At 43.2% G+C, this 21,873-nt stretch overlaps 1 protein-coding gene across 2 annotated transcripts in view; it reads left to right on the top strand.

Annotated features, from left to right (window-relative positions):
- Positions 1-1,860: 1,860 nt before the first annotated feature.
- Positions 1,861-21,873, top strand: part of JARID2 (jumonji and AT-rich interaction domain containing 2) — a 240,290-nt gene continuing 220,277 nt past the window's right edge. Inside the window, exon 1 of one of the 2 annotated variants that reach the window (XM_016130062.2) lies at positions 1,861-2,535. In XM_016130062.2, the coding sequence (XP_015985548.2) occupies positions 2,491-2,535 (45 nt within the window). In that variant the 5' untranslated portion in view covers positions 1,861-2,490. Of the gene's footprint in view, positions 2,536-4,680; positions 4,796-21,873 lie in introns of those variants that run through there. The other variant, XM_036236976.1, reaches the window with a different exon arrangement.

Raw genomic sequence — 21,873 nt, 5'->3', positions numbered from 1 at the left:
CCCACAAGAAAGTCATTCACAGATGAAGAAACTGACAAGCTCGCAGAATCCACGGGTTACCTTTCTGGAAGTGTGGCCAAGGTGTGGTTTGAATGCAGGTTTCTTACCTCCCGTTTTTAGACACCATAGTTACTCATCTCTTCAAACACGATACAAGTAAAATCTAATGGCGTTACCTGAATATTTGTACTTTTCAGGTAAGGAGAATCTAAGAAATGAAAAGAATAATAGGTATATAGGAATGAGTATGAGGGAGCACTGATCCAACTTTTCATTATTCGAAGGATAGCCTGAGAGATCATTTAAAATAGTACTTCTCTAAAACCACAGTTAATATAAGGAAATTAACAATGCATAATGGCTATGAGAGACTTGACAAAGTTGTTAATAAAGCCAAGGCCCAAAGAGATACAGCAGGACCCGATGCTTCATTTATATCGGCGATTAAATAACCACAGCAGAGGGGCAGAGGCAGATAAAAAGCAGGCTCTCGAGTGGCCACCACAGTGGATATCCCTGGCACTCGGTGTTCCAGATGCTTCCCTACAGTCTGCATGTCTGTGTGGTGCGGTCTCCATATTATACTCAATTTTCACCTTGGCTTGGTCTCGCTCATGGGCACCCCAGACGCAAAATACGCCTGTAAAGGCAAAGATCTTGTTCGATTTCTTTAAAACCAGTTATCTTTAGTAGGAGGCAGCGGCCCGGGGTCTCCTCTTCCGCCACCCCGGAAACCGTCCTCGCCGCCGGACCGCGTGCCGTGCGGAGATGTGGCCATTCCCCACTGCCATCCTGGCCGCCGCGCGCGCGGGGGCGCGTGCGGCTACGGGGCGCGAGCAGGGTTGACCTCAGACTACCCTGGGCCCAACCGCAGCACGCTCTGTGCGACTACGCAAGGCGGTGTCCTGAGGTGACACCGGCGGCGCGGCAGAGGCAGCAGGCGCCGCCGATCAACTAGTTCGCACCGAGGATTCCTCTTGGTGCGTGGCCCAGTTTTCCTTAGGACGGGCTCCAACCCCTCGTTGACACCGCCCCCCGCGCCGCCACGCTCCGAGGCCTTCCCCGGGGAAGCCTCGCGTCCCTCCCCCGCCGCTCCGCTCGGCCCGGCGCGCGCGCGATTCCTCGATTCCACAGGCGGTTCGCGCCGCGGGTGGGGGCGGGGCGCGCGGGGAGGAGGCGGTCACCGCCGGGAGAGGGGGGCCAGGGGGCGGACCGGTGTGGGGAGTTCCTCGCTCGCAGACCACACGCTCTGCGAGCCAATCCCGAGCCAGCCCCTAGCAGTGTCGCACGCGGGACACGTCCAAGCGTTTGTTGGCAGGGCCAGTGAGGGGGAGGGGGTGAGGAGGAGGAGGGAGGGGAGTTGAGTGACAGGCTCGCGGGGAAGACTGGGAATTGTAGTTCTCAGCTTCCGTGGCCATAGCCATTTTGTAGTCGGGGGACTACAACTTCCAGAAGATCAAGGGGACCATTCTAAGGTGCCCCGGGAATAGGCGGCTCTCCCCGGGGCCGAACGTTTTGGGGCACTCGTACCCAGCAGCCCCGCTGCAGGTAGACGTGAGGGCAGTGGCGGGATCTAGTGTGTGGTGGCTGTGGGGTGAGCGGCAAGCTGGGGAAAGGGGGTGAGGTGGAGCGACCGAGCGTGCCATGCATTGAGCTAGGGAGCCTCTCTCAATTCCACTCCTAGGCTCGGCGTGGGAGAGATGCCTGAGGGGTTGCCCGGGAAGGGTTCATCAAGGCCTCTCGGGTGTCTAGTCGACTGCACTGCCGGGGTCCTCAGGACTGGGCCGGGGGCGGTCGACACCGGGGTAGGTGGTCGCCTGGTGGCTCAGCTGTGGGAGTTTTCGGCTAGCGTCTGGCGGGGAATTACCCGAGGAGCCCTAACTTGTATAAAAGCAGAGTCCATTTAAAGTTGGGCTGGATAGCCTCTCTCTCATTGGTTAGGGGGCTTGGAAAAAAGAGACTCGGCGAGTCCTCGCTGTGGTGCTGCTGCCGCCGCCGCCGCCGCCGCCGCCGCTGGAGTTGACTCTTCTGCTCGCACTGCTGCTGCAGCACAAACGTGACTTCCAACATTTTTATTTATCTTTCTCTTTTCTTTTCCAAGATGTAACTACAGATCAGACACTAAGGACCTTCACGTTTCGCTGATGTAGTTTTTGGAGGAAAGAGGGGGGGAGTGAAGGGCGTCGGTTTTTTTTTTGTGTGTGTGTTTCGGGGGAAATTTTCCATTATGAGTGTTTTACTAAAGTGAATTTTTTTTGTTTGCTTCGTTCGTCTTTGGCTCTTTTTTTTTTTTTTTTTTTTTTTGCTTCCCAATTTCGGATTTATTTCAAGGCGAATCGGGCTTTGGGGAAAGAGGAAGAAAAGTCGGATTACAAGATCAACCACCACCAACAACAATAAAAACCACCAGGATATTTTTTTGCAAATTTCTGACGGCTTTAAATTCATGAAGCAATTGTCCCCTTTTGCAATCAGCATTTGGATCTCAGAATGAGCAAGGAAAGACCCAAGAGGAATATCATTCAGAAGAAATACGTAAGTGCTCCTAACAACACATCCTTTGACTTGCAGTTTTAAGCCATGGCTGTGAATGTCAAGTTTATAGATAATTCTGCAGCTGAAGGGTTTTAAACAGCGTCCGATAAGGCTGTTCCTTTCTTTTCTGAAAGAGGGCTTTTCAGGCAAAGTCGTGTCTGCCTAGTTTGGATGAAAAAACAGATTGGTGTAGAGGTACCTTAAGTGAATAAATTGACCTCGAATGACACAACCATAATCTAGTTTTAGATGAAAAGCAAGGGATTTTGGTGGAGCTTGGGAGTGGGGTGGGGGCTGCGGTAATGTAACTAAACTGCATTCTCGGGTGGGTTTGGCCCCATATTGCACTTTGCATGCAAATGAGCCTGTGTTATTATTAATGTTATTTGGAAAATTGTCTAACGCGTGTGTGTTGGAAGCCCTTTAAGTTGCAGTCGTAGGTCCGATTATGGCGATCCTGTTCCTTGCACTGGCACATCAAATTTTATGTATGTGGTCGTTTTGGCTTATCTGGTTCGTAACATAAACCAGTTGGGAATCATGTTACAGCGAATGCATTTGTTGGGATTGACTTTAATAATGGGACTGGTTTTGTTTAAAAATTCATGGTTTCCAGTTTTAGAGGAAAAGACATACAACATAGCTAATGTTTTTAAGTAGGCGTGTGAGTGTATATATAAGTGACTACAAAAAATTTCTCCCTGTTAAGTGGGTTTCTGAAATTGGGTGATTCTTCAGAGATTTGAATGGTTTGGAATAGTTAAATTTGTTTTGTGCATAGTACAGCTACATTTTGATTGGCATGGGGACTGTTTTTGTTTTGTGTGTGGTGGCTTTTTTTTTTTTAAGTTTGGGGGGAGGGAGGGAAATGGGGGACCGAGGGATTAACCAAATATGCACTCGAGTGATCGGTGATTAGCTGCATGCTTTAAATCAAAGAACCCATTTTTAAAGAGAAGGCCAAATGAACATACATTAGGAATAATGCAGGGTTATAAGAAAGTTTTATTTAACTTGAGTCGACAAATTGGTGTTAATATATTCTCTTTCTGAGCTGTGTGGTGTGTGTAATGGGAGATGACCTTCGGGGCACTGGTTTTGTAAAAAATACATTTAATGGAAAAGCTGAATGCCTTAAGAAATGGAAGGTTAAGTAATCAAGCCCTACTTAAAAAGCTGTTCCCTTAAATAAGAATATAAGAATTAAAATACATCCGCATTGCAGAGGGCTGGGTAGAATGCAAAGGACTAGTTTAAACTCCGGCTGTGGAAACTGCATGGAGACACCCTTGCCTTGGAGCGTGGACGCCTTCCAAAGGCACGTCCGATTCGGGTGTAGCGACAAAGCAAATGGGGTAGAACTTGGACAAGGACCGCCTCTCCGCCCCCATCCCAGACCTGGCTAAGTTAGAGAGCAGTATGGGGTGGGATTTTTTGTTGCTGGTGGTCAGCGGATGGTGTCGGGTCCGACCGTCCGGCCACAAGCCGGTGCCTTAAGGTGGCCGCAGGAAGCAGAACACGAATTAAGGCTCCGGGAGCGGAGCGGAGCTCGTGCTCCCGACAAGCTTGAGCCGGTTGCCAAGGGGAGGGCGTGCGGGGGTCGCGGCTGGCTGGGCCAGGGTTGGGTGACCGCGCTCGGCCTGTAGGGGGCGGGCTCCATGATCCGTGCTCGGGGCTCCTAGCTCTGGTCTCCGAGCGGTCCCAGGCGGGCGGGGCGTGGGGGCGTGGAGGCGGTGCGGCCTGCTGTGCCAGGGAAGGGGTGGGAGCGCCGGGCAGGCGGGTGGGGGCGTGCCGGGGAGGGGGCGGGGGCGCACAGCTGCAGCGGGCGCCCCCTACGGCGCGCACGGCGGAGCTTTGCGGCAGCGGCCAGCCAGTTCCCCGCGGCCCTGCCCGCTGGCTCCAGCGCAGTCTCGAGAGCAACAGGTTAAGCCGGCGAGACGTCAGCGCGCCCCCTCCCCGCCCCCGGTTCTTCCCCCCGCTTAGCGCTGTCCTCCCCCTGCTTCCCCCGCCTCCTGCTGCGCCCGGTTCCCGGACGCTCCCAGCCGCGTTCTGTTGTCATTGTGACGTCACAAAGGGACGGGCCCGGGTGGAACCTCCTCCTCCTCCGTGACGTCAAAAGTCGGGCGGGAGGTTCCAGCGCTGCGGGCGGGCGTGGGGCGGGGGCCGCTGCGGAGCCGGCTGCCTCGGGGGAGGAGAACGAGGAGGAGGAGGATGCGCTCGGCCTCTGCCTTCCGTCGTGTAACGCGGCGCTGCCCTCCAGGTGAGCGCTTGAGAGCCTTTCGTTCCCAAAAGAGTGCCCCTGCCTAGCTATGATTCTGATCCCACTGAGGGGGTGGGGAGCAGGAGGGAGACGTTTCCTTTCTGCAGAAATGTTTTCGCTTCCTCTGTTTCCAGGTTTGCTGATGGCGTGACGTTACTGCTGTAGTAGTTGGGTCTGCTCATCAACGTTTTAGGAAAGCAAGGAAACTTCGTTCAGGGAAAGCTTTGCTTTGTAGGAGGACCATGTTGTGGATTTGGCCACCTTATCACTTTTAACTCATGTTTGGCGTGTCTTCGCAGGATGTGGCCGGATGCCTTTCTGGTTGATGGTGCACAGCAGCAACTGCTACTCTTTCTGAAAGCCTTGCAATTGCAATACCATGGTGATGGGGGGAGGCCACTCCTCCTCTGCTGTGCCAGCCCTATGCCTGTTGAGTATTTTTTAGGGGTCCAGGCGAGGGAAGACTTGTCATTGATACCCGTGTTTGAAAGTGCCACAGGACTCTAAGTCTCAAGATGTTCTGGGGTTTAATTCTTCTGAACTGGACAATATGAGACTCCCAATCCGAGTCTTATTTGTAAAATAAGACTCGGATTGTAAATGTAAAATGGAGAAAGTAATACCTGTCTTTGCTACTTCTCTTTCTCTGAGAAGATCATGTGCAGGAGGTGATGTGTGTGAAAGATATAAAGCAGTATGCTCTTTTTCTATGTAAGGTGGCACTATTACTTGAGCTGGCGGAAAGCAGAACATATTTTACAGGTCTCAGAAGCTTTAGATCTTAGATGCCTGCTGTGTTGCCATTTAGTTTATATTAGCAAAGCAGAGTTTGGGTGTGGGATTGTAGGTGGCAGGCTTTGGGAGAAATAATTGTTATATTTCATATTAAATGACATCCTTGAGAAACTCATAAATTGCAGTGTAATCCTGTCTTAATTGTGCTGGGCATGACTCCCACTACAATACCTTAAATAACTGAAAACATTTGCCTTTCAAAGCCCCAATCCACTTGGACGATAAAAACAGTTGCATGTTTTGCTCTATGGATATTTTATGTCTTTTGAATCACTCCACTGTCTGGTTATTCCTAGGGAGAATAACGGATTTGATTTGATATCTAGGCTTCAAAACCATTTGATGTGTGATGCTTTGTACCACGTATGAGTTTGAAATTAAAATCTCTGGCACATGAAGATATGATTCATGCAGTTAGCATGAAAACAAATTACCAGTTTGATTTGTAGGAAAGCTTGAACAGAATTTATACCACAAGGCTGTAAATTTTAAGTGTTCTAATTTTCTGATTAAAAGTGCAGTATGACTTAAAAAACTGGGAAAAGTTTGTTACAATATTCAGTACCAGGATTTACAATTATATGAATTTGTAAAGTAAAAAGTAGAAAGAAATACATCAAAATATAGTGGTAGGTTTTATGAGCCCCCCTCCCCCCATCTTGTTTATACCCAATTAAATTATTTCACGGCTGGGGGCAGGGTAGAAAACTTGTATACATTATTTAATTGTGTTTTTCCTTTCCTTTCTTGGGCTCGTCACATGGCTTGCTTTCTGCTTGTCTCTAGTAGTAGAAAACCTTTTTCTTTGTCACATAAGTCTAGGGCAGAGTTAACTTAACAGCTATAATTATGGAAGGAATACTGTCAAGGTAAGAGTCCAAAGTATGTCACTGAAATTTGAAAGAAAAAATAAATTATGTCCCAAAATAATCCAATATGAATTATTGTTACCTGGATCGTTGTTTACTGTGGCCAAGTATCTGACTTGTGTGTCCCTCATGGCCATTGGCCCAAATAGCCAACTGGAATTATTTGGTCCTTAGATGGTATAATGGATGTTTCTGCTCTCAGGCTAAACCAGTTCCTGTTGCTGGGCTGAGGGCTATTGACTCACTTCCAAGTGCCTTGGAAATAATTCCAGTGTAATCTTTATACTTTGCTCCAAAGGTTATTTAAACTTTTCTTTTTCAGAAAGAGAATATCTTTTGGAGTATATAACTAGTGTCTGTTCTCTTACATTCAAAATAGAACTGTTTTACTTCTTTCAAAGATGGCATGGGAAAGTCATATTAAGCTTAGTACTTTAAAACACCTGGTAAGGCTAACCTCGAGTATTTTTAATTGAGGGGTTTGCCTTGTCCCATAGTGGTCTGAGGTCCCAGACTCGTGACATTTTTATCTGAATGGTTAAAATGTTTTGACGTCTAAGAAATTGTTTTTGGATTTCTACTTGTACTGATCCTAATGTTACTGGTCCATTTGTAAATCTCCCCCAGGATTACAGTTACAGCTCTGCTAACCACTCTTTACCCACCCAACCTACTTGCCCTTTTGGCTGCAGGACATCCTGGCTGTGAAGCTCCTGACCAATGGGCAGCCCTGGGGTGTCTGTGCCTGTGTCCCCTTTGGCTCCCACCCATAGAAGGCTTGCCAAATGTCAGTTGTTTGTTTCCAAATCTGGTCATTCTAGTTAGACTTATTATTGGAATTACAGTTTAATGTTATATAATCCTTTGAATGAGTGTGAAAACTTTTAAGTTGACTGTTTTGGGAACATTTGACAAAAGTGAATAGCTAAAAAAAATAAGGCTGTTAAATTAGATGTGGGTCTGACATTGTGGGCCTGACACTGGAAAGACCTGGGGAAAAACAATCTAAGGATTCTGCACACACATTGCTTTGTAAGTGATTCCCTTTTAAGAACCAAGTTTCATTTATGCCTACATGCCCTTCCCAACAAACAAAATACAGTATGGAACACTGGGATTCTCAAAAAATCTTCAAAAAGTACACGTATGTGTTTAAGTTAAAGTGTTTGTGCATGTACATATATACATATGTATACACACACACAAACACACTCTCTCTCTCTCTCTCTCTCTTTTTTCTTTTAATGTTTCCTGCCTGACAGACTTTACATTAGCTAACCAACTTCTGGTCCCTTTCACTTCTGATAAAGAGTGCATCTATGGTATTTAGGCTTAATCCCCAGATATTACACTAGACACCTTATTTAGTTCATGTTATTTAACATACCTCAGAGTGGTTCTCCTGCAGTAATTTGTATTACTTTTAGATTTAAAAAACAACTGTGTCATTGACTGGATGGTAGGGGACAGAAAGATTAGTCATTTTACACCTAATTTATATGGAGTTTAGAAGTTTATATTTTGTAATCCAGCAGTTTTATTTTTTAGGACATGGTGCTTAAGGTCTGTTACATTTAAAATCCCTAAGCCTACCTTGGAAATGAGACAAATCCCTTGTTTAGTTTGAATCAATTATCTTGTTTCTTTTTATCTCCCAGGTAACTGTTTTCTTTCCCCTGATATCCTGCAAGCCTCAGTTGCTTTTCCAGGCTCCAGTTTTACCTTCTCTGGTTCCTTTTGACTGTAAAGCTTTTCCATACCTGCCTCATCACTACAGACAGGCTTCTTTCATCCAGGAGGTGGGAACTCTTATGACTTTGATTTTCTGAGCTATGGTCTAGTATTGCTGTTTGTCTACTTTTTTTTTGTAGACAATTTGAGCTTTTTCTTATTCTTTTAGGTCTTAATTTTTCTTGACTTGAGTCAACCATATGTAGCCTTCTGGCAGCCTCACACCTTTTAAAAAAGGGTTTTTTCCTTCGTTTCTCATTCAAAATAAAATCATTAAAAGAAGAGCTGAACCTTGTAGGAAGTGACGGTACTGGCTGGATACCATTTTGCTCCTGGTCCAGTAATTCTGACTGCTTCAGGACTTCTGTTCTTTCACTCCTAGCGGGGTGACTTTTAGCGTTCCTGTTCTCTTAGCATGTCTGGGATGGGAAAGGGCCCATGTTTTATACATGTAGATCCTGTCCCAGAGGGCAAAGTCTAGGTCACACCTGAGTGAGCAGCTGGATTACAACCTAGGTTCAGATTGTATTGTTCTGGTGAGGATGCTGCCTTCTTTTCTGGGGCCCTCTTTGCCATTTAAAGGAATGCTAGAAGAGCTTGGATTTTAGAAAACTCTGGGTGGCCACACAACACCTCTCCTAAAAGCATCCCGAAGAGAAGACCCTGTCAATTCTGAAATAACCACCCACATTTGTTTAGTGAGTTCATGTGAGAAGAAGAGGATGTTGAGTCCATTTTACAGAAGAGAAAACCAAGGTGAATAACACTGGTGAGATAGTTAAAGGTTGTATTTCCTTCCCACTTTTTAGTCTAGATGAAAAAGAGGTAAAATGAATGATCATCAGCGTGGATCCCAGAAGGGGGGCGGGGAGTGAAGGCCATGATAGGGGCTCTCAGCAGCCTCTGCAGAAGTTTTTTGCTTGAGAAAGTTGGGGAAGTTAAGGAAGTTTGTCAGCTTTCAGGAACAAGAAGGAGTGTATCTGTCTCAAGTGCATGTTTGTGTTTGTTGTTTTCTAAAACACCAGTTGGTGGAGCTACCCCCTCATCCCCAGCTAGCTGTCTCCTTGTGTCCTCACTGGGAAAAGGGCTGACATTCCAGTACCCCTTGGGACTGTCTGGTTTGTTCTCTGGTTTTGTAAGTCCTGCCACCCCATCCTCTCCCTTGTACCTGAGGGCCAGTGTGGGTTGCATTAGCTCTCCAGGCTTCTGAGAACCTGTTTGATTTCTTCACAGGGCTGTGACAAATCGGCTTCCATACTTTTTTCTGGCACTTGGCATTGTTGACCCAGACTTTGTTACTTAGGGGACCATGGGGCGCTGGGGGAAATCATATGTCCTCCAAGCCTCACCAGGGTCTGGGTAATCCGGTAAACGAAGGCTGCCCAAATATGTTAATAAGGCAGCATGAGTAATAGGAGCATTATGCATAATTACTCACATATTCATTGGATGTACGAGGGTGTAGAAAGGGGAACCCTACTGGCAGAAGTTCTTGAGAGCTGTTCTTGAGAGCTGGTGTGGCTTAAAAAGCTTAAATTGGATTTCAAGTTCTAATTTTGTATGTCGGTCAGGCTTCACCATCCATGAAGAGGAAGGGCAGTGAGCACTGAAATATTGTCAAGAGCAGTTTTTAGTTACCATGAATCCTAGAAGGTTAGTAAACTACAGAGCTACAGTTTTGCCCCTCTGCTCCCAGTGCAGCTCTTCCCTTACACATTTTTTCCAATAGAACTGGGAATAATTTTTCAACTATATATATGTATATATACAACTATGTATATATATATATACATATATATATATATATTTTTTGTGGGGAGCAAGAGGATGAGTGAAAGGGTTGGGTTGTGTGTGTCTATTTCCATCAGGAGACCCTCTGGTTTACTGGGACAGCAGACCAGGTATCTTGTGACCCGAAGCATCCAAAATGTGCAAGACCTTTTGGCACCCTGTTTTATCGCTGTCTTTTTAAATCTGGGTGGTTCTTTCTCCATTATTTTCTAACCACATTTCAGTTAGGGCTTCATTTACAATGGCGGAGTGTGTTATCTCTTGGTTCTCATTTCTGCCAGCTGTTAAAGTGTTTGGTGCCTGTGGGGGCAGAAACAGGTGCCAGGAGGAAATGAGAAGGGATTAGGACTGAGCATGTGTTTCTTGCATTTATTCCTTCCATAGGTTTGCAGAAAGGGACTGAATGAATACTTATTCTGTTAAGTAGCAGTTGGATATAGACATTATTAAAATTTGCAGAATTTTGTGCTTTATGCAGATGCCTTATTAGTAGTACGTGGGCTTCAGAAATGAAATACCTCAGATTCGAACAGGCTCATTTGGAATATATAGAGTACTCTGTGGTAATGGACAGTGTTGGGAATATGAGCTGAGTTCTAGGTTTCATCTTATAGTGCACTGACTGTGTGACTCCGGGCAAGCCACATAGCCTTGCTGAGCTGCTTTCTCATCTGGAAAACTTGTCCATGTACCTAACAGGCTTGTTGCTGGAAGAGCCAGTGAGATTTTTGATGTGAAAGCACTTTGCAAATTGCATACTACTGCACAAATACTCAAAGTATTATCACACAGTTGAAAATCAACCTGGAGAGAATCAGGCTTGCCGGCAGCCTTCCTAGCTGACTCAGAAGTAAATGAATCAGATGAATTCTATACTTTGCCTCCGAATAAACCAAATTAATAGCAACAAATATTCTAAAATGCATTTTAGGATGTAGAACAAGATTTTAAAGATTAGATGGTGATGCGATCACTTCCCACCCCTAACAACTCTGTTGGTAATTGAATCTCTTCTGTATTGTCCAACACTTGACTCCCAGACTTGTCTGGGTTGTGAATTAGAAAGAGGGGACAGATTGAGAATTAAGATTATAGTGGCACTGAATCTGTGCACAAAGATGTTTAAACTGGATCTTGCAGCAGTAGTCTTTGAAATTGAAAATCTGATCATGATCCTTCAGTGGCTCCAATGTGGCTTTCAGGATCAATTATAAGCCAAGATTGTTATCAGCGCAGTGTAAAAAGCTCTCCTTACTCTACCCTGGGCCTGTCCTGCCACCCATTTCAGTTCAGCTGAGACCTAACCTCTTAGTCTTTGCACTTCCTGGTTCTTCAATTTGTTCAGTGAACCGTTTGCCTGAGGAGCCCACCTGGCCTGTCTGAGGCCTTACCGTATGGCCTGTCACCCCTGTCCCCAGTCAGGCGGATCCAGGCCCCTTCTCTCTGTTGACCTGACTTGTTACACCTACCTTTAAGTATTGGAATTATTGTTTACATGTCTTTTACCCTGTTAATCCCCAAAAAGTAGGGGCTGAATTTTGTAAGCCATCACACAATTGAGGAATATTTGTTGAGTTGAAGCTTTTGGAGTATTTCAGATACAAACTAGTGGTGGGAGAGAATTGCTGTGGATCTAGTGGAAAAAGATAAACTTTAATCAGAATTTTATAGTTGAGAAAACCTGAGGTGTCTAGCACTGTTAGGCAACTTGCCTGAGGTTGCACATTTTATCAGCGACACACCAGAACTTGAAATTCAGCCGCTGATATGTAGTAGAAGGCCTTTGGATAGGTATTTCAGAGATGTTTCTTCCTGCAAGGTAGATTTTCAGTTATCTGTGGTAACTGCAGTAATTGATTCATTTTCATGGAAAAATAAAACCCACTTGTAATCTCCATACCTAATTTGGCCAATTGCATTTTCCCCCTTTTGAAAATGGCTTTTTTTTTTTTTTTTTTGGGCTTTATAAGAAATTCAAATTAAGGCACTACACAAAGAAAAACCATCGGATTGCACACTGACATTCCTGTAGAAAAATACTTTTTGACATGTGGGGTGTGAAAAATAGTTTTACATATGTACTTTTAAATGCTCTTCTGTTAATATGCCTTTTGCATTTATAACTTAATTATCAAAATACAATTCTGCATCATTGTTTTTAATGGCTGCAAGGCACTCTCCCAGAGTTTTCCTTGGCCTGTCCGTTCTTGATTGTCTTTTGGGGCTGTTGTACAAAATGATGTGCACAGTATGCATTACGGGTTATCTTTTTGTACTTAACCCCAGATTCCTCAAAGTGAAATTACTGATTCAGAAGTAACTGTGTTTACGATTGGAACCCTCTTACCACATTGTCTTCTTGGAGAAAGGCCATGCTAATTTATGGTCCCATAGGTAGTACATGTGAGGCTAGTGGATTTGTTTGTTCATTGGCTTTTAAAAACCAATTCAGGCACTTGTAATGAGTGATAAAGATGTCAGTTGAGTTTTATTTAAGTTTCTATTTTCTTTCCTTGTTTTCTCAGAGCTTTAGAACTAAAATGAGATAAGGTATGTGAAAGCACATTGTAAAACAAAATTGCCTTAAGAACACAATGTGTTAGAATGACCGTAGTGGAGAAGGGAGGAAGAGAGTATATGTGTACACTTACATATTTTAAATTTATGAAATGCTTTTTTGTGAGGACATAACATACTTAAGGTGACCTAACATTTCACTGTTTTCATATGTGATTTTAGCTTTGTTGGTGAGGTGGGTGGGGGCTTTGTATGGTTACAAAGGTCCTGTGTGGCTCTGTCATGAAAGACCACTCAAATACAGCTAGTATATTCTAATTGCTTACCATGCTCTTGGCACTGTGTTAGATGTAGAAAACTAGTTAATCGATCTTGACGTCAGAGAAGTTATAGTGTAGTTGACAGAATTAAAAACACTGTGAGAAGAGAGTGGGTGACTTCTGATAAATCACTTCACCTAAGTCTCAGTTTCTTTGTCTATAAAATGGGGAGAATTATACCTTCATTATTGGTCCCTCAAGGTCATTTTAGGGGAGACAGTTAAATGTTAACCATAGGAAGTGCTTTTGTAAACTATAACTGTCTAGACCATTATTATTAACAATCCCACAGTTCTCTGTGTCTGTAATTCTCCAGCTTCAAGGTTGAAGAGGGAACATGGTGGTGTTTCTAGGTCATCTTTGTTCATTACAGCCTTATTCAAGTTGTCCGAGGAAGAGGATAGGAATGAAAATATTACAGGTGCTCATCACTTTCCTTCTCAGTAAGGGTTCCCTTTTCTTCCTAACTTACAGAAAAATGGAGTATGTTCTTTACAGCCAGACACACTTTTTATTGTTCAGATGATGGATTTGTATCTTTTTTTCCCCTTCTGGTATGTGAGTACTGGGTGGTGTCACAGCGCTGCTGCAAAGAAGCATTACCTTTTGGTGTTTAAGACTGTACTTTTGGATAAACTTCTTTGCCTTTATTTTAGTTCTTTGGTCAAGATGTTCCTTTAGTGATGAAGTAAGACTTAAATGTTTATTGGTTTTACCCATTTTGTCCCCCTTTCCATTTTTATGCTGCTCAGAGCACTAAAGCTCTGTGTGTTCTATTTTCAGCTTGTAATAATTTCTTGGAGGATGAAAGAGCCAACCTATTTCATGAAGAGCCATGATCTGGAGTCTCAGTTAAATTGGTAGCACATGGTTTTCATCTGCCATGAAGGGCTTTGGTTGTGTTATCTTGTTGGAACTGTGTCTTAACCACCATATCACAAAACTTGGTTCTCTGTACACACCGTGGGGCTTTTCAGCCTGATGATTCTGAGTGGTAAGGTCCCCTTGCCTTTATGATAGATTCCAAACAAAAGGTGGACTTGGTCTTTTAAGAGTTTGACAATCATGAAATGTTTGGCGGGACTCTGTAGAGTTCTTCCTGTGCATTTAGGAAAGGAACTTGGAGGAGTTTAGTGTGGGGGATGATGAAACATGGTCCTATTGAGCATAATTATTTTAGCGTGGTTTTGGTTTAACATTCACTTCCATCTGCTCTGTAGCCTTTTCCCTGGGGCTTGTAGTTGGTTGCAATTTTTGAGGAAGCTTTATTTTATATATTTACTTATAAATATATACTACACCTCATTCTAAAAAGGATTTCAGGCCGCATGAGCAGTCATCCTGAGAGCAAATAATTTTTGCTTTGATCTAAAGTTCACTTTCTAAATCGAAAAAGTGACAACTGGATTAAAATATGAGCAATGAGCAGTTGTCCTCAACCCAGCAGTGTCTGTGCTGAGTAACCTTTTGTTTTTAGCTTTGAAAACTTGGCCTTAAAACTTTAATTAAAGGCAAGTTTTGTAAAGAAATGTTGGGATTGACACCCTGATAGAATTTTTAATCTGAAAGAATTTTACAGATCCTTGGAAGTAATCCCCAGTGGTGATTACATCCCAGAGTGGCAGAGATCAGCTTTCTATTTAAATACCAATGCAGTTTTATCACTTTTTCCACTGTGCAGGGGCCAAGGAGGGTCTGGATTTAATAATGAACTTCTTTGGTGGGGGTTTGGGGGTGGTGGCGTAGTTTGTAGATATTAGAGCATGATTCAGCGTTCTTTGTCTTTAAAAATGTTTTCAAATAATCATTCTGTATCGTAATCCTCAAAACTCCTGTTAGGATTCCAAACCATTGTGGTTTAAACTTAGCTGGAATGTGCAAGGTGGCTGACAGAGTGAATGGGAAACCTCCTTTGAAAAAACACATTTGGCTTGCCTGATTGTCCCAGAGTCTGGGCTCTGGGCATATCTGTGCCATGGGCCAAGTCTTCTGGTTGAAAGGGTTGGAGAATACTTGTTCTAACTCTATCGGACTTCCCCCCTGCACCTTCCCTGCCCAGCCCAAGCTCAATATAAACATCATCAGTTAGTCCTAAAGAAACTCTTGCTACGGATATGGACTTCAAGACTTCATGTTATGCTAAGTTTTTGTCTAGATGAGACACACACTCAGTTGTATTTGTGATGTCAGAACTCTAATGATGCTATTAAAATGGTTTTTCTTTTGGTCCCGGTAAGCTAGAAAGCATTGGGAGGTGAGGAGGAAGGGTCTGCCTTGGAACTATCTAAAGCTAAAAAGTATTTTTTTCTTCTTCCTTCTAATTCTACTCTGCTCTAATTGAGTGATGTGATCACTACTACTACAACATTGACCTAGTCCAAAATGGAACACATTTTCTGCTCAACTAGCCTTTTTTCCTTTCATCCTTCCATGAGACTTGCTCAAGTTGTCATGTTATTTCTTTGCAGAATTTATTGGAGCAGTAGGCAAAACCTCTTGGGAGTATAAATAATGATGATTATAAAGAACAGTCAGTGTACCTAGGAAGGCCATTATCTTTGACTTGCAAAAGGTTTTACAGCTAAGCATTGTTTGCTTACAGTTGTTTAATACAAATGAAGACCTTAATGGGGTACCTATTGTAAGAGGAGTCCTTTTACTCTATTTGTACATGGAGGTAATCTCAATAAGAACAACACCTTGCCCAGACATAACTGCTTGTTTCCCTGGACAGGCATTACATATACAATCCAGGAAAAAGAAGACCTTGGATGGTGGTGGTTCCTGGTCTTTTTTTCTGCTGCCATCAACAGCGCATAATCCTTTCTGCTGAGTGTTAAAAGATTTCTAAAGCTGATAAGTAACACTTCATTTGCTTTTGGTGTTTCCTCCTACTAACTGCTTTCTACCCAATTTATGTATTCAAAGATGGTTTTGAAACTAATTTAAGGGACTTGTCTGAGTAGGCAGTGACACTGAATAAATATATTTAAATGGTAGATTGTTATGCTCATAATTACAGTATAGCTTTAGGGTAATAGGAAGCCCAAAGTTGCAGTTTTTACTTTTTGGGAGATTTAAAGTTCCCTCTCATGGTACTTTTCAGTCTAATCTAACTACTGTGTGTGTGTGTGCGTAATTTTGGCATACATTGCTGTCCTTTTTGCTGTATCTTCAGCAAAGTGTCAACCTTTTAGCCTTTCTTTTTTTAAAACTCTTGTATCCTCAACTGATTCCAGTTCTTTTGGCAGTTCTTCAACTATTTTTCTTTCGGTGTTACAGTGGTAGTTTAAGACAAAAAGGCATCTTAGGCATCTCAGTCTTTCCCTGAGTAATTTTTGGATATGGATGCAATTTTTTCCCCTTAAGAATAAAGTGGTTTTTAGTGTATTCAGAGTTGCGCAACCATCACCACGATTAATGTTAGAACATTTTCATCACCTGAAAAAGCAACTGTATACCGATTGGCAGTCACTCCTCATTTCATCCCAGTTCCTCCCATCTCTAGCAGCCACTAATTTACTTTCTGTCTGTATGGGTTTGCCTATTTTGGACAGTTCATATAAATCTGCGGTCCTCAGCTTTTTTGGCTCCAGGGTCTGGTGCTCCTGTGAGAATCTAATGCCTGAAGACCTGAGGTGGAGCTGAAGACCTGAGGTGGAGCTGAGGCTTTGATGCTAGCGGTGGGGTGTGGCTGCAAATACAGATGAAACTTTGCTGGCTGATCTGGAAGCCCACCTCCTGCTGTAGGACCTGATTCCTAACAGGCCATGGACCTGGATTGGTCCTTGGGGTTGAGGACCCCTGAAAATGCAATCATAATTTATGTTTTTTTTTGTTGTTGTTGTTGTGATTGACCTATTTCACTTAGCATATATTTTCAAGGTTTGTTCATTTTGTAGCATTGATAGGTCCGTCATTCCTTTTTATGGCTGAATAATAGGCCATTGTATGGACATACCGCATTTTGCTTATCTGTGATGGACATGTGGGTTGTTTCCACCTTTTGGCTTTTGTGAATATGCTGCTGTGAATATTTGTGTAAAAGTTTTTGTGTAGATATTTGCCTTACTCTTGGAATGCTTTGATTTAGAAAATTGGGCACATATGCATTATTACTAAATTTTATTGCTCTTTTACTTACCCGCTAAGCTGTTTCTCTCAGCTTTTGTCTCTAAGTCACATGTGTTCTAACAGAGTGCTACATTGAGCCCTCCCCTTCTTGGGCAGTTGTCTTGCCTTTGGGGGTGGGGTTTTCATTTTCATTACTGCCTGACTGCTGCTTTTCACTGTGTGTGTAGGTGCCTAAGAGTGGTTTTATTTCTTGTGCCCCTTTGCAGATTGTAAACACTGTTCCCACAGGCTTATGCCAGAACCAGATGTTCCATTTGCTTAAGTGTGACAAACTAGTGGGACTTGGAATTTCATCATAGAATGAGTTACTTTCGTGAGTGCTTAGGTGTTTCTGGCTGTAGTTGTGGCTCTTCAGATGCCTCTTTGCAGAGCATTTAACTACATGGTTTTGGGGCAAAGTAGAGTACAAAACCGTGGCTCTTCTGGGAGCACGGAGAAGGACTAAGAAATTGTTTTCATTCCTTACCTTCAGTTTTGATTTGCTTGTGGTTACCTGTGTTAACATTCTTTGGCAAAGCACTATGGGGAATAGAATTGCTGTCTACCTAGACATTTTTTCTGATTTTCTTGGTTCTTCCAGGTCTGCTTTATCTAAACAAAAAAAATGCTTAAAAAAAAAAAAGGCCTTTATAATGAAGAAATGGGAGTTCTTTGAAAGAAGAGGAATGGTGCCATGTTTTTTCCTGATATTTCTGATTTTTACAAGATTTATTTTTCCCAGGTTGGTATGAAATTGTTGAGATCAGATTGGTCTCTTATTTGAGCCAGGCACTTTTTGCTCATTTTTAATTAAATTAATTCATTAATTAATTCCCCCCTTTTTGCTTGTTTTTTAAGTGTTCAAAGAAAGTATGAGGCAATAGAAGAGAGGTGGGATGCTGGGTGTTGAAAAAGTCACGTGGCCAGAGGGTGTTCCAAAGCATTTTTTAAATTTTTTATAATTTTTATGAGTTTATTTGAGCCAAAATTGACAATTGCTGGGAAGCAAGATCTGAAATGCTCTCCCAAAGCATTCTGAGAAGTGGAGAGTGCCTGTTATAAACCTCTGCGAGTGAACATTTTGGTGTGGATGGCTGTGCCTTTCCTAAAAGTTCCTGGTGATGCTTGCAAGCTGAAGACCGATGTGTCTGTCAGCATTTGGAATCTTATTGCATAGTGCTCAAGTTCAGTGTCAAAAAATTCCTTCCTAATGGTATTAATCATGCTTTATCACAACTCCAGTTTTCTGGTACAGCTCTTTGTTCCAAAGTGACTTATGCTAAGGTCATTGACTTGGCTTACCTAATGGGGAGCCCCAACAGACAGCTAAGTTAGATATTTTCTCTGTAGTGTCTAAATAACCAGGAATTTTTAAGGTTAGATACCTCTTCAGTTTAGAAGGTAGGTATGAGTGAGTGTGTGTGCTTGCATATGTACGTATGACTATCTAAGAAGGAGTTACTATTTTAAACTTTGCATTGTTTAACTGGAAATCTGTGTTCTGCTGAGCTGCTTTTGTGTGGTGTACCTATAACCTGTACACATATTTGTGCCATTTTAAAAGTAAATGCCACATCCCTCCTACTAAAATTGCTTATTAGAGCTAATTTTAAGAATTGAGTTAGAACTGCCCTATAATGTAATGCAGAATATTTCCCAATAATGCCTAGGTTAACAATGATAGTCTTGCTGTATTGTGCAAAAAAGGCTTCTGTTCAGACCCAGCTGGGTTTCAGGCTTAATTCATTGCTCTATGGTGGGATCACCACAGCTGCTGTGGGGCCTTTACAAATGCAAAAAAGCTGTCAGTGTTTGTTTCATCAGCTGCATAAGTGATGAGGCCAAGTTGAGGAATCCATTCCAGTGCGCAGTGTGCAGGCTGTAGCCATTATTGTTTACAGAATTAGTGTGTTGGAGCTTTAAAATAGTTGGCACATCGACTGCCCTTTAAAAGCACAAGACTAAGGAATAGGACCAGTTGGTCGTCCTTGTAACGTTGGCCGGATCCAGCCCAGCTCTTGTCTTTAACAGTTATTGCTTTGGTGTGTGAGACTGAGCCTCTTTTGGACAAGGTGGGGTGCTCAATTCTTGTCCGTTTAGTTCTGCACCCCAAATGTAGGTTTGCATTCATTTTTTACAGTTATTTAGAGTTCTACAATTATAATTGAATTTTAAAGCCTTAGTCATCCTCCCATCTCCAAATAGATATAGGATTGTCAGCTGCAGCTTCAAATATCTGTGCAGTAACATCGTGGATTCACGTCTATGGGATTTACTTTGCGAAGTGATGTTGCTTTAGAAATTGCCCTCATTTTTACCTGTGGATACAGAAAGACCCATTGGACAGGTTACTTTCCAGCCAATTAGGGTGTTGTCCCTGCAGGGCCCCTCAGTGGATATGACCAGGTATTGCCATGGCACCATGTCCAATATCTAGTCCTTTTTGGGCTGGGCAAGCATGCATGCATTTGGGACCTGTATCCACAGGATATTTGGAGTTATCCCAGTCCCTCTTTCATTTTAGCCTGACTTATTTCAGACCTCCTCCTCAGCTTCAGGGGTCTTTCTGAAAGTCATGCCTCATGGAAGCTGGAGGCCACTGATGGTGACCAGTCTGTATGTGTTTTAAAAGTGGAGCTTGTCAGGCCTGTCAGCCACTGGGGATGAATAATGGTGTTTCCTTCCTCCCAACTGTAGAGGTCCCAAAGTGCTCTCCCATATTCATAAAAAAGATGACATGAGGATCAGAATCTCCCATGATATCGGTCAGTATTGTTAAGCTTCATTTCAAATAACTGCTACATATATGTACTCTTCTGAATTTCTTTATGTGTGCCTCGACCATTTATCCTACAAAATGTCCAGAGCCCAAAAGGGTAAAATGGGTCCGATGGATCCCGTGTGGTATTTGTGGTGATTAAGTAAAATTTTGGGGATCCTAGTCTGTTTCTTTTAAAGAGCTTTTCAAGTGGAGAGGATGGTCTCTGACAAGTATATTTTAAGTCTTACTTACAGTGAACTTCCAACAGAGAACAAATACAAATATCAGTCTAGATTTTTTACTTTCTTCTTAACACCCTCCCACCGCCATCACACACACTCACCATAGGATAGTAGCAATGAAAAGGGAAATAGCAAACAGTGAACTTCACATCCTCTCCCCCTGGGGGAAAGACTAATTTGCAGGGCCTCATAAGGAAACAGCAGTTTCATGGTCATTGTTCTCCACCTGGCAGTGCTTGGTTGCACTTCAGGAAATGCCACTGGCCAACCTGTTTCTCCTCTTGCCTAGTGTGTTTTGTTGTATATTGCGAGTTTTAAGAACCCTTTTATAAAGCCCCTTCTGCTTCTGAATGATATTATTTTCATTTGTTTGAAAGTATTGCGTTCTCAGTGTTTTAAGAGTTTTGTGAATACATAGTCAAGCGACCTTGTGTGCCTGAGTGTGTTTGTTTGTTTGTTTCCACGTCAACATCACCTCATGACCCCAGGACTTATTGCTCAAAATCAGGATGTCAGCTGGCCACTGAATGTCAGCCCTGCCACTGACTAGCCGAGTGCCCTGGAGGATCACTGGGCCTCAGGGATCTCTACTGTAAAGTGGGAAGCAGATGACCCTCTGAGCAGAGTAAGTATTTTAACATGTGTGCCCCTTACACAGTAGGCATTCCTTTTCACCTGCACAGCAGTGTCACTTAACAGCTGCTTTGCTGAGGGTTTGGATTGATACGGACACCTTAGAATTTATTGGATGGCTAGCTATTAGTTTTCCCTTGGCTGTGGCGGGAGATGGTGAGCTCAACTCTCTGAACATAAAATGTGTCCGCTGGGAGCTTGAGCATCCTGGAGTGTCTTTCTCTTGACCTCAGTGTCCTCTACCCATTACAAAAACAAACAAACAAACAAAAAACCACAAACCCAAAAAACCTTGGGCCAGCAGCTCACTAGTGTCTGATGTAGAACTGATTGTCTTTTCCAACACTGATATAAAGGTGGCTCAGAGATCTGCTTGAGGGAAAGCAAAAGGCCTGGGGATGCCAGCAGCTGTGGGAAAGAAGCATCGGAGTCCTAGCTGGCTGGCTGTAAACAGCAGCAGGTGCTGAGGAAGGAACTGCTATGTCCTGGAAGGGTGTCACTTGTGAAATAGTCCAGGCAGAACTTGTTTTTAGAATCAGGTTTCAAATGATAGTAAAAGGTAGACGGACTTGGATGCTCTGAGAATGGAGTACGCTGTTTCTGGTGAGTTTTCTGGTTATTGTTTAAGCCCATGCTGTTGAAACTCTTTATGGGAGGACACGTCATCGGCTTTCTTGTCTTCAAAAGTCTGTGATGTAGGAAGGGGATTTCACTTTGATCTCATTACTGAGGCCTCAGAAGGCCTTCTGGCTGTTGGTCTGACAGTTCTTTGTTACTACTGTACGTTCATCTAGATATGCGATAGAACGTTGTTGGGCTGTGTGCATGCTGATCCCCAGAGGGCTATGTGTTTTACCTACATTCCTGAGGAGGATGTATTATATTACTTATGGCCGTGGGAATAAGCTCCATTCATCTGAGGGTTCAGCACAGCAAAGTTGGTTCCAGACTCCCAGAATGCTAGTGGGTCAGAACTTAATTCCAGAGTTACAGAGGAAAATCAGGCATTAATACTCTCTGACCAAAGTGTGAATGTGGACTCCTCCCCACCTCAGGGATAGATAGTGGATAATAATGAAACTTTTGCTCCTGACTGCCAATTTATTGGAAATTCTGATAACGGGTGGTGACCATCAGTTTTTTTCTTCTATGCAAAGCTCATACCCATTATTTGATACAGAAATTTAGAACAAAACCTCCAAACCCTCTCAGATGGTGCACTTGACCTGAATTAACTTTTCATAATGGCATAGCTAGATTTTCCTACATAAGAGCTTTAACAGCACAACTGAAAAGCTCATTTTTG

This window comes from Rousettus aegyptiacus, unplaced genomic scaffold (genome assembly GCF_014176215.1).
Source record: "Rousettus aegyptiacus isolate mRouAeg1 unplaced genomic scaffold, mRouAeg1.p scaffold_m13_p_1, whole genome shotgun sequence".
Taxonomy (NCBI): Eukaryota; Metazoa; Chordata; class Mammalia; order Chiroptera; family Pteropodidae; genus Rousettus; species Rousettus aegyptiacus.
Note: the sequence above shows the minus strand (reverse complement) of the source record. Positions and strands in the feature narration are given on the sequence as shown.